The following is a 10,826-nucleotide window of genomic DNA, read 5'->3' as shown; positions in this document are numbered from 1 at the left end:
ATAATTTACTATATGTAGTCGCAAAGCAATTGTCAGCCACAATATTCCACACCAAATAAATCTACATTCATACACTACGGTCGGTGTGGCACCGGTTCAACAGAATTCAAATTTAGGAACCATCAGAACAGTCGGAACAACCAAAACATGAAATCAAAATCCCTAAATTCTGAGCATAAGGCCCTAATTTCGTAGAAGATCCCAAAATCATATGAAATATGAACAGACGAAGAGAAGGTGAAGTTAAATCAAAGAAGACAGTGATAACTTACCGTACTGACAAAGACCGGAGAGGAATCGGTTTGATGAAGTTGGGGAGAAGCGTCTCTAACTAACCGTCTCTGCAAAGTAAACGCCTTCTGTTTCGAATGATAGTGGAAACAGAGAGAAGAGCACAACTAGAATTACAGTGAGAAGGGGATGGAGAAGATGTTGTGATCTACCAGAAGCGAGAATGTGTAGCGAATCAGAAGATGTGAATAATAGTAAGCCACGATTTACTTTTGTGGATCTAATAATTTATTTATTTCTTTTGCAGGTTACACTGGTTGAAGGAGAGGGTAATACAGTATTAATATGTATATGTGACGCCGTGTATCGAACTGTTAGGTAAATTGAGTAGTGGATGAATATTAGTTTTTTTCATGGTTATAGGCCCCAATTGCCGTTTAGTATATATGCAATTAGAGAGAGAGTACTTTAAACACACACACACAAAAAAAAAAAAAAATCCTTGTGATGAAGATGGCTGGCCTTAGCCATATCACCGCGACTGCTACAGCCCTGCTTCCATGTTTCTACAACGGGACCATTCTTAGACGCAGCTCCCTTCGTCTCCGAAATGGTGGCTCTCGAGAACCGAAGCTTCGGCTCCGATGCGTCTCGCCTTCCGAATTTGATTTCTCGCCGCCTCCGATCGATCACGATCTCCTCGTAAGCTTCTTCTTCTTCTCACTTGTTAAATATATAGTGTGAGTATTGATTGTGCAACTATGGACTTGTGCGAAGGATACAATTAGTGCTGGTGGAGGGATAGTGTCAGAAGATGGTGTTGTTGAGAGTTTTGATAACGACGATGAGGCTTTGGATGCTTTTGATAATGGAATCGTGGTTTGTTATCTTCTCTTTGAAACCTCTTTTTGCGTTTTATGATTCTTGTTTGATCAAAATTTGACTTTTTTCAGGTCGTTGACCTCTCGCATTTTGGCAGAATACGAGGTATTTTATCAGGCCTAGAATTGGAACTCATTTTGCTTTAATTAAATCTCTGTCTGTGGTGTTCCTTGCTGTCAAGTTAGTGGAGATGACCGCCTTCATTTCCTTCACAACCAAACTACTGCAAATTTTGAATGCCTTATCGAAGGACAGGTGATTGTTTTTATCATCGAATGTAGATTGTTGAACTCTAGTAACCACTTTTGTGGATATGTTTGCTCGTTTCTCAAGGGGTGTGACACTGTGTTCGTTACCCCAACTGCAAGAACGATCGATATTGCACATGCCTGGATAATGGTAATTAACACTCTTTTTCTTCCTGGAAGTGATATTAGGTTGGATTCACCATAATAAAAGAGTTGACTCTTTTCCCTTTCAGAAAAACGCAATAATGCTAATGGTTTCTCCAACGACGTGCCAAAGCATAATTGAGATGCTAAATAAGTAATGTTATAACGTTTCATCCCTGCTCTAAATATACAAAACTGTTGTGGTTTCTTTGAAGATTAAGGCTCTGGATTGGAGTATCGTGATGTCACTTACTTCTCATCTTCATCTTCTCAGGTATATCTTTTTTGCTGATAAAGTAGAGATCAAGGATATCACCAAGCAGACTTGCTTATTTGCTTTAGCAGGGCCCAAGTGTAACCAAGTAAGATTCTTTCTTTTAGCAGAGTGACCATTTTCTTTGTTTAGCATCTATGGTAGTTCCAATAAATTGTTTTTATGCTAATGTAAAAGAAACTGGAAACAGATTATGTCTAAACTGAATCTGGGAGATCTTATTGGGCAGCCATATGGCAAACATCAGCATTATACTGTAAGCCTTTTTTTTTAACTCTGAAACAAATCCTTTGAAGCAGCATATAGTTTATATGTTCCTTTTCCTTTTCAGTTCGATGGAATGCCAATTACAGTTGGGGTCGGGAGTCTTATTTCAGATGAAGGCTTTACCATGTTAATGTCACCTGCTGGTGCTGTTTCAGTCTGGAAGACTCTTCTATCTGAAGGTGCCGTTCCAATGGGTTCTGAGGCCTGGGAGAAACTTAGAGTCCTTCAAGGTTAGTAAAGTCTATTATCCAAATATAGGCCCCCTCAGTGTTTCTCGATCTGGTCACCACTTAAGGCATGTTTGTTCGATATTTACCTTAATATTAGTCAACAAGCTCTAAAGATGCTCGCATATATTTGGAAGCAGTGTTGTACAATGCTGTTCTTTATGTCTTCTGCCTTTCCATTAGCTATATGTTTCTCAGGCCAAAAGCATTGATGTTTTGCAGGAAGGCCAGCACCTGAGAGAGAACTCAGCAAGGAATTCAATGTTCTGGAAGCGGGTCTGTGGAACTCAATCTCTTTGAACAAAGGTACTCATGAAGCTTTGGTTAGTGAACTAAAATGACACAATGAGCGCCCAGAGTTAACAAAATTCAAACCTCCCAGGATGTTATAAGGGGCAGGAGAGTATCGCAAGACTTATAACATATGATGGAATCAAACAAAGGTTGTGTGGACTTGAACTCTCTGCACAAGCAGAACCCGGCAGCACCATCACATTCGACGGGAAAAAGGTATCGAACCATCGCGTTCATGTATAGTTACTCTAAAAGAAAGAATAGCATCTACGTTTTGTTATATCAATTCTTGACATTATTTTTCAGGTGGGGAAGCTAACTAGCTACACTAGGGGAAGAAACGGATCAAGCCATTTCGGTTTAGGGTACATCAAGAAACAAGCAGCCTCAGTTGGAACCACAGTGACTATAGGGGAAGACATTTCTGGGATAGTTGCTGAAGTCCCTTATCTATCCCGGCAACATCCTCCAACCAACCCAACTTCTTGAGTAGAAGGTATTAATATTGTGTAAATTGTGATTGAGATTTAAGAGTAAATTTTAAGCTAAAAATCTTAGGGGTTTTTAACTTGTTTTAGTTATTTTCAGTTTTTGTTATGTTTTTAACTTTAAAAATGGTTATAAATTATAAACTGCTAAGTTCCCATTGAAAATTTGTGATTGTAGTTTAAATATTCATTACAAAATACAAATGATTATAAAAAAATACGGAAGATTTATTTGCATTGGATTTTGAAGACTATATATATATATATCTTTTACAGTAAAACATATACCATATAAAACTAACTAATTATTTCAATTTTGATTTTAATAGTTTCATTGTATTTTTAATAACAATTATGGATTATTGAAAAGAATATACTATTTGAATTTTTATTAATATATAATGCTTTCAAATAGAATATGTGAATGATTATTTTCACTTAACAACCAGTGGTTTCCCGGGTTTTTTATATAAATTTTTATTTTAATTTAATCTATTATATTACTATATGAATATATATAATGCATATCTATCAATTTTTACAAAATATAATTTATAAAATGAATTTTAACTTATTAGAGTGCAAACCTTAATAATATTGAAAATATATATTATATGACTTAATAACAATATGTTGCTGATTTATTATTCTTATAATTTTTATTAATGCTTTAGATGTACTTTTCAATTAATTTTATTTTCTTATTTTGATATTTTTTATTGTTTAGAACTACTTACAGTAAAACCTCTATAAATTAATACTCGATAAATTAATAATCTCTATAAATTAATAAACTTCGTCGGTCCCAACTTAGGCTGGTTCAAAATTTGACACAAATTGATAAATTAATAAGATAATATTTTTTTTAGAAAATTCTATGTAAATATATGGTCCCATTAAAATTATAAATTAATAATTTATATGTATACATATTTTAAATAAAAAAGCACTTATTATTATATTGTATGTTTTATATTCATAATGGAATTATCTTTATATTTTCTTAACGTTTAATATATTTATTATGAGATTTTGCAATATTATATTTAAAACCACAATTAAGTCATATGCAATATATATTATATACACAAATAATATAATAAAATTAATATAAATATCATATTTCAAAAAATAACAGTTAATGTCTATACACTAAAATCAAAAAAAATTCTTATCTTAGAATTAATGTATCTTAAAATAAAAAATCTAAAGAAGGAAACTTTCTAAATTAATATCTCTATAAATTAATAAAATTTCAAAGTCCCAACATTATTAATTTATAGAGGTTTTACTGTATTTCAGTAAAATTAAATACTTTTATTGGTTTGTGAAAGTAAACTTTGAGCTTTGTTAATTTATGGCCTTTCATTCTCCAAACTAAATAAGATGTAAATATATATATTGTATTTTTACTTGTCGTCACTTTTTGTTGTGAAAATAAAAAAAAATAATTTAATAGATACTAAAATTAAATCTCTGAAATTAATATATGATGTTTCACTTTTTGATTTTCAGTAAAAGAATATAATTTATTCGAAAATGTATATTTTTATTTTTAAAAGTGTAAATTTTCTGAGCTTTTCTATATTTTACTTTTTTTGAGCTTTTCTTCATCAATACTATTAAAAGGGAAGGAGTCTTTAAAAATCTACTTAAAATAAGTCATAGTTGGCCCATTTCTTTTAACTAAAATTCCTATTATTTCTCATACTACTAACTTCACTATTCTTCATTAAAGACAAATTAGTCATAAAAAATGATACTAACCTAATTCTCTACACATACATTTACTATATACACATTATTCCATCATAATTATTTTGTGTTTTTATTAAATAATGTCCACCCTATATTGTATATATGGATACTTGTGATTTATTTAAAAGTAAATACTTTCGGAGACTATAAACATAATACAATATCCATTGTAAAAAAAAATTGCATCTTTTACAGAGATCAACCATTATTTTATACCAACCTTATTAACTAAACTGATTTCTTAACCATGTTATATATATGAACACTTCAGCATTATCATTCACAAACTAAACGATGTTTGTCACAACTTAATATTCCAAATTGGTTGTATTATTTAATACCAAACCAATTCCTATACAAATCCATATATATGATTATGGTCTACATAAAACCGGTTCAATCTTTCCATCTGCTATATTTTCAGAAAATGGCTATTTATCTTTGGTTCTGTTAAATATTTAGTCTAACCAATTATAAATCGGTTAGTGATAACTTCTAAAAACTTTGGAAACACATTGTTATTTATTAATACTATATCGATACTTTAAAATAGGTTAGCAGTAGAATTGTGTTTTAGAACAAAATCTATTTATCTTAAAACATAATATTATTTTGAAAATAGTTTTGATACTATGTGTTATATTAAACATAGTTATATATATTTTTTAAATAAATAATTATATACATAATTTATACTTTTGGTTAACTAAATTATTTACCAACCAAATAAAATATTTGGGTAATTCAAGTTTTCGGGTTATCCGTTTTATAAATAGTATTTTTAGGATATTTGGTTATTTAAAATTGAATGTAATTAATATTTTTAAATATATAATTTTTATTTGAAAATTCAGGTACTCATTTGGTTCTCGGTTTGGTTTCATTTTTTCAGTCATAAATATATGGTTTGCTCTATTATTTATGCAATTCAGTTTAATTTTGGTTTCAGTTTAGTACGGATTGGTCCGTGTTTTTGGATAAATGTGCTCAAACTTATACAATATCTTATATAGAAATATGTTTAAAATATATTAAATTACAAAAACAAACCCGCGGTTGAAAAAAGCGCGGGTGAAAATCTAGTTATGATTTAAATGTAAAGTACTAATATGATTATTCGTAAAGCATTGTTTCACATAGGCAATATTAGACAAACAATATCATCAGAAAGATGCTTGTCTCTAGTGTTGTGTTTGTCGTAAACAAACCAAATCAACATGTCAAGACTCAAGAAAGAGTTGAGTTGCTCTTCTTTTATAAAATATGCTACGCTCTTTATATATATTCTTTTTTTTTTTTAATCTCATAGCGATCCTTCAAATTTCATATTAAGACTACTAGGATCGGTCCGCCCTACGGGCGGGATATTAGTTAATTTGATATTCACTAAATGCTCGAGTTGAAATTTGTTTTAAGATTCAAGAATTTGGTTATCTATTATGTCTTACTTATTAGTATGCGGTGGTATTATTCTTGCTTTGGTATTGTATCAAATTAAATAATTGTCCAACTCATAATTATAGATGTACAAATGTGGATTTGTGATAAAGTTTGATGACAATACTATTTTTTTTTAATTCTTATTCATAGTGGAGTATGCATGTGTCAGAAAGAAGCCTATAACAACTTTTATGTTTTTGTGTATGGATTTTAAATATATATTATTTTGTATAACGCATATTTGCTCTACAACATTTGCTTGTAGACTAAAAAAATTGTTTTCTATATTTTTAAAAGAGAAAATATTTAGTCTAGAATATAACATGGACATATGTATTGACTATATATAGAAGTTTGGTGTTATTTTAAAATGACATGTGTATAGAGATTTTTCAACCATTACTTCACTGGCACAAAACATTTATAACTGTAAATACCTTCTTTTAAAAGCAAAACTAATAAAAACGTGTACAACAAATGTATTTTTGATATATATTATATGCATCAAGTTATAAAGGTTGAAAACATTGCAAAACTGTTTGGAGCAAAGTTTTTAACTTCACGATCTTCATCTTGACGTCAGTTCAGTGTCGTCCCTGGCCACAAGCAGAAGAAGCATGGACTTCCAGCTGACACGATAATAAATATTTTCGCGGCCACATATTTATAAAAAGTGACTTTAGCCTAGTGGTTCTAAGAGAAATTACCAGTGCTAGAGGTGCTGGGTTCAATTGCCCTTAACTGCATTCATTTATTTTGGCCCTAAATATAAAATGGGACACGTGTCACTCCCAGAACGCACGAATTGATGACGTGGCTTCACGGGAGAGAGACAAACATTTCTTTATATATATAGATATCATTATGTCTCATAATTCCCTACAAAATGGTAATAAAGACTGGATCAGAGATACATTTGTATAATTTGTGTGCCTAAAAGAAAATATTAACTACACACCAAAAAATAAGCTGATATTTGTATCCACTATATTTAGATTTCATTTTTTATATCTTTAGGTGAAGAAATTACCACAAAGATGCGATCTTAATGCGTATGGAGCATCAATTTCATTTAATATATGTAAAATAGATTTTGACCCGTGCTTAGAAAGCGCAGATTTATTTTTGAAATTACATTATTATTAATGAATTCATATATAAGATAGTGTAAGTTTGGAGGACACATTTACTCGGAACTACGAAACGAACCATACCAAACTGAAAAAATCAAAATCAAAATTAAAAGAAATTTCATAAATAACTGAACATATCATATATATATGTGGAACCGAAATATTGATACCGAACTGGGAGCCTAATGGGTACCTGAATTTAAAAATATAAATTATATAATTATAAATATTAAACATATTCAATTTCTAAATAACTGAATATCCTAAAAATACTATTTAAAAACCTAATTACCCAAACAAATTACAGAATATATTTTTATTCAAAATATTAAAAAAATATTTGAATTATCTGATATTTTTATCCAAACAATCTGAATTATAAGATATTTAAACTGAAAGACCTAAATTGTCTGATATTTTTTTATCTATAAATCCGTTGTTACCGGAAAAACCAGAATCAAACCAAAATTAAATTTAACCTTTTTTTTGCATATTTACCGGTTCTCAACTTTGCTACTTAACCAAAATAACCAAACTGACACCAAATCAAAATTTTAAATAATTAAACAGTTTCTAAATTTCTAGAACCAAAACACCAAAACCAAAATCCCGAACCAAAACAGAACAAAAACCAAAATACCGAACCGAAACAGAATGCTGAGAAATAATAGTGTATATACATTTAAATGGTGCGAAGAAGGCATTTTATTTTTACAAATGATTTAACTTCTTTTAGTAGAGGTATATAAATGGTTTATAAATGAGATAAGATATAAGAAATGTTTTTATATTCAATTTGGACTCACTCAGTTGTCGTATATAATTATGATTGACTTATGTTCTTCATGTAGTATTCTATCAGAGATTCTACCAACTAATATGTTTCCATAAAACTTTGATTTATTGAAAACCTATTAATTAAAAATCCCATAAGACCCAAAACCCCGTTATTAACCTGTGAACCAACACCGGCTCATCCGGCAAAAACCAGAAAATCTTATAATACTTTAAAAAAAAATTAAACTTCTCATATACTTTATAATAGTACATAAAAGAATAAAATATTTGATTTGTTATATAAACTAAACACATTGTATTTATGTTATGCATTTCAAATTATAAGTTTTGTAATAATCAATACTATTACAATTTTAATGTAGATAAATTATTTCTTTTGTTTAGAAACATACAATGAGTTAGACCTATTGATATGAGAAATAATATCTTATGTTAAATAAATACATGTTGTATACTCATATCTTTTTTTTTTAATTTTGATTAGTAATAAGGTTAACATATGTATTTTGTCTTCTTTTGGTTCATACGTGTAGCTAAGGGGAGTTGTAACTTAACTATGTGTGTTTTGCTTGAGTTAAGATAAATGATCAATTAGGAAATAAAACATATTAGTAGTGATTGAGTTAATTTAAGTATGGGTCCCATAAATTGTGTTGCTATAATAAAGTTTAGTTATAATATTTGGTTAGTTATAATATGCTAGTTTAAAAATTAAAGGATGCAATAACTTTTTTAAGTAGATTTTTTAAGACTCCTTCCCTTTTAATAGTATTGATACCTTAGTAGTTGCTAGATTCAGGATTGCATGACATGCAGTGCATGTTAGTAATAAAGCAACCTTGTATTCACCAAATATAATTTTTATTGCAAAGAAAACTAATAAATTCTGCACAATGTGGTAAAACGAACCTTGTCACTAAATAAATCTTAAAATTTGGATAGGAAAACAATGATACCTTCTCACCAGTTTCCTCGTGATGCGCTTTTGGAATCGCCTTCCTCTCCATCTCTCTTGTACTGCATAAGTTAAAGATAAAGAAGAAGCGCAGAATCTTTAAACTACTAATACATATAGGGACTACACATACATGTAATGAAAAAAATATAAGTTTTGTTAAGTTACCTACGTAGGTGTTATGTGTATGATAGGTGCGACTACGACTTACAGTATCTATGGTGGTAGTCGTTGTAAAAGAATTTTTTTCTTGGCCTCCATAGTAAATGGAAGAGCTTAACTTGCATGGTGGTTCTGCTTCTTCATTATGGCAACTCTTTTTTATCCTTAATTTTGGGTTGCTGCGTGTGACATCGAACCCACTTAAGGTGTACACCGATCCTTCGGTCAAACGCCCCCTAAACGTTAGTTGTAAAGACGCAGGAACAGACCCTTGGACCAGCGTAGACTGTTCATATCAAGAAATGGTGAAAAAAATCAGAAAACAAATCATAGAAAACTAATTACGTGATTGCAAAGAAATTGATTAAGGAAGAAATGGGGAAAAACATTTTTTTTAGTTTTGTAAAACGTAAAGAGATTTAACCGAGAAGATAATTATATGTGTGGGAAAAGATACTTACATGCTCATCAATCAATAACATCTCAAGGCTCATCAGTTGTCCCCTTTTGTTGATGTTCTTGGCCTCACAGAATCTCAGAAGACGGACCTCCTCCACGTTGGAGCATCTCCCGGCTCTCAAGTCAGCAAGAACAGTGCATGAATTAGCCATCGGAATCGTTTGCTTGCAAATTGAAAGTTTGCAGATTTGGTTTGAGTTGGAGTTTGCATGGTATGAAAGTGAGATATTTATAGCTGGAGATCTAGCAGATTTCAAGGAAAACGAACAGGTGCACCGAAATCTTAATGAAGGAGGAGTAGATTAATCAAGGGGAAACTCAAAATAAATATCGGATTTAAGGAGTTGTGAGGCGTTACGGGTAGCAAATGGAGTGTTCAGTTTCTGTGAAATTTTGACGGTCAGGCATCCGCCGCAAGAAGAAGAGCGAAGAAGAACCCTAAAATCACGTGGGCCACCAACGATCATCAGCATCTGGGCTTATGTGGGCTTATTTTCGAAACATAAACGAAACCCAAATCGAGGAATCAGCAAAACAGAAAAGCGACACGCGGAACAAAGGAAAACGCGTGAGATACACAGACAACTCAGCGTGTCGACATGTGGCGAGAAAGCAGCCTCCCTCTCCAGAGCGACGTGTACGCCTGAGAAAGCAGATATGTCAACTTTATTTATAAAGATATTATGGATGTACAATTTAGTTTTTTTTTTTTAACTATCACTATTATGTTTTTGCATTTGTAATTATGACAGAATAATTTATGGTGTATGTATTTTATTTTATGCGGTTATGTCACACACCAGTTGTGTTGACTTATTCGAAATATAAATGTTGTGTGAATAAGATAGTACGATATATTCCATGGATATATTAAACCGTTCGAACACAGTAAATACATATTACGGACTCGGTATTTGAAACCACTAATTTGACTTATGTGTAAGTTTTAATATGATGGTTTTCATCAGAACGGGAAATGTAAAACTCTAAGATAAGACAGAGTCGTCTGTTGACAAAATTTAAAATAAAACAGAGTCAAGAGTCTCAAAATATTAGCATTTGTAGC

At 30.9% G+C, this 10,826-nt stretch overlaps 2 protein-coding genes across 4 annotated transcripts; one reads left to right on the top strand and one right to left on the bottom strand.

The window, feature by feature from the left end:
* The first annotated feature begins 673 nt into the window (after positions 1-673).
* Positions 674-3,220, top strand: LOC125576346 (putative transferase At1g60990, chloroplastic). Of its 2 annotated transcripts, XM_048736176.1 has the most exons (12): positions 674-933; positions 1,009-1,110; positions 1,185-1,218; positions 1,295-1,368; positions 1,447-1,512; positions 1,595-1,659; positions 1,780-1,867; positions 1,970-2,035; positions 2,111-2,276; positions 2,496-2,579; positions 2,656-2,783; positions 2,874-3,220. In XM_048736176.1, exons 1-12 carry the CDS (start codon positions 739-741, stop codon positions 3,054-3,056), a joined length of 1,251 nt encoding a protein of 416 aa, XP_048592133.1. In that variant the 5' UTR covers positions 674-738; the 3' UTR covers positions 3,057-3,220. The 2 variants fall into 2 exon arrangements, with proteins under 2 accessions (XP_048592133.1, XP_048592130.1); XM_048736173.1 differs by having other exon boundaries at positions 1,295-1,512.
* A 3,918-nt stretch (positions 3,221-7,138) lies between these two features.
* LOC111215874 lies at positions 7,139-10,432 on the bottom strand. Of its 2 annotated transcripts, XM_048736169.1 has the most exons (4): positions 9,763-10,421; positions 9,351-9,587; positions 9,141-9,201; positions 7,139-9,023 (listed from the first exon to the last, which is right to left on the bottom strand). In XM_048736169.1, the coding sequence occupies exons 1-3, from the start codon at positions 9,910-9,912 to the stop codon at positions 9,145-9,147; spliced, it is 444 nt and encodes a 147-aa protein (XP_048592126.1). In that variant the 5' UTR covers positions 9,913-10,421; the 3' UTR covers positions 7,139-9,023; positions 9,141-9,144. The 2 variants fall into 2 exon arrangements, with proteins under 2 accessions (XP_048592126.1, XP_048592125.1); XM_048736168.1 differs by having other exon boundaries at positions 9,141-9,587; positions 9,763-10,432.
* Between the last annotated feature and the right edge of the window lie 394 nt (positions 10,433-10,826).

The sequence above is a fragment of the Brassica napus genome, chromosome A1 (genome assembly GCF_020379485.1).
Source record: "Brassica napus cultivar Da-Ae chromosome A1, Da-Ae, whole genome shotgun sequence".
Lineage (NCBI taxonomy): Eukaryota > Viridiplantae > Streptophyta > Magnoliopsida > Brassicales > Brassicaceae > Brassica > Brassica napus.
The sequence above is the reverse complement of the archived record's forward strand: the minus strand, read 5'-3'. Positions and strand labels throughout refer to the sequence as shown.

Bases quoted from the DNA above. Each gene is read 5' to 3' on its own strand.
- LOC125576346 (XM_048736173.1), top strand. From the start codon at position 739: ATGAAGATGGCTGGCCTTAGCCATATCACCGCGACTGCTACAGCCCTG. The intron at 1,219-1,294 runs GTATTTTATCAG...CTTGCTGTCAAG, and splicing joins GCATTTTGGCAGAATACGAG to TTAGTGGAGATGACCGCCTT. The intron at 2,784-2,873 runs GTATCGAACCAT...ATTATTTTTCAG, and splicing joins TCACATTCGACGGGAAAAAG to GTGGGGAAGCTAACTAGCTA.
- LOC111215874 (XM_048736168.1), bottom strand. From the start codon at position 9,912: ATGGCTAATTCATGCACTGTTCTTGCTGACTTGAGAGCCGGGAGATGC. The intron at 9,588-9,762 runs GTAAGTATCTTT...TGATATGAACAG, and splicing joins TGTTATTGATTGATGAGCAT to TCTACGCTGGTCCAAGGGTC. The intron at 9,024-9,140 runs GTATCATTGTTT...TGGTGAATACAA, and splicing joins ACGAGGAAACTGGTGAGAAG to GGTTGCTTTATTACTAACAT.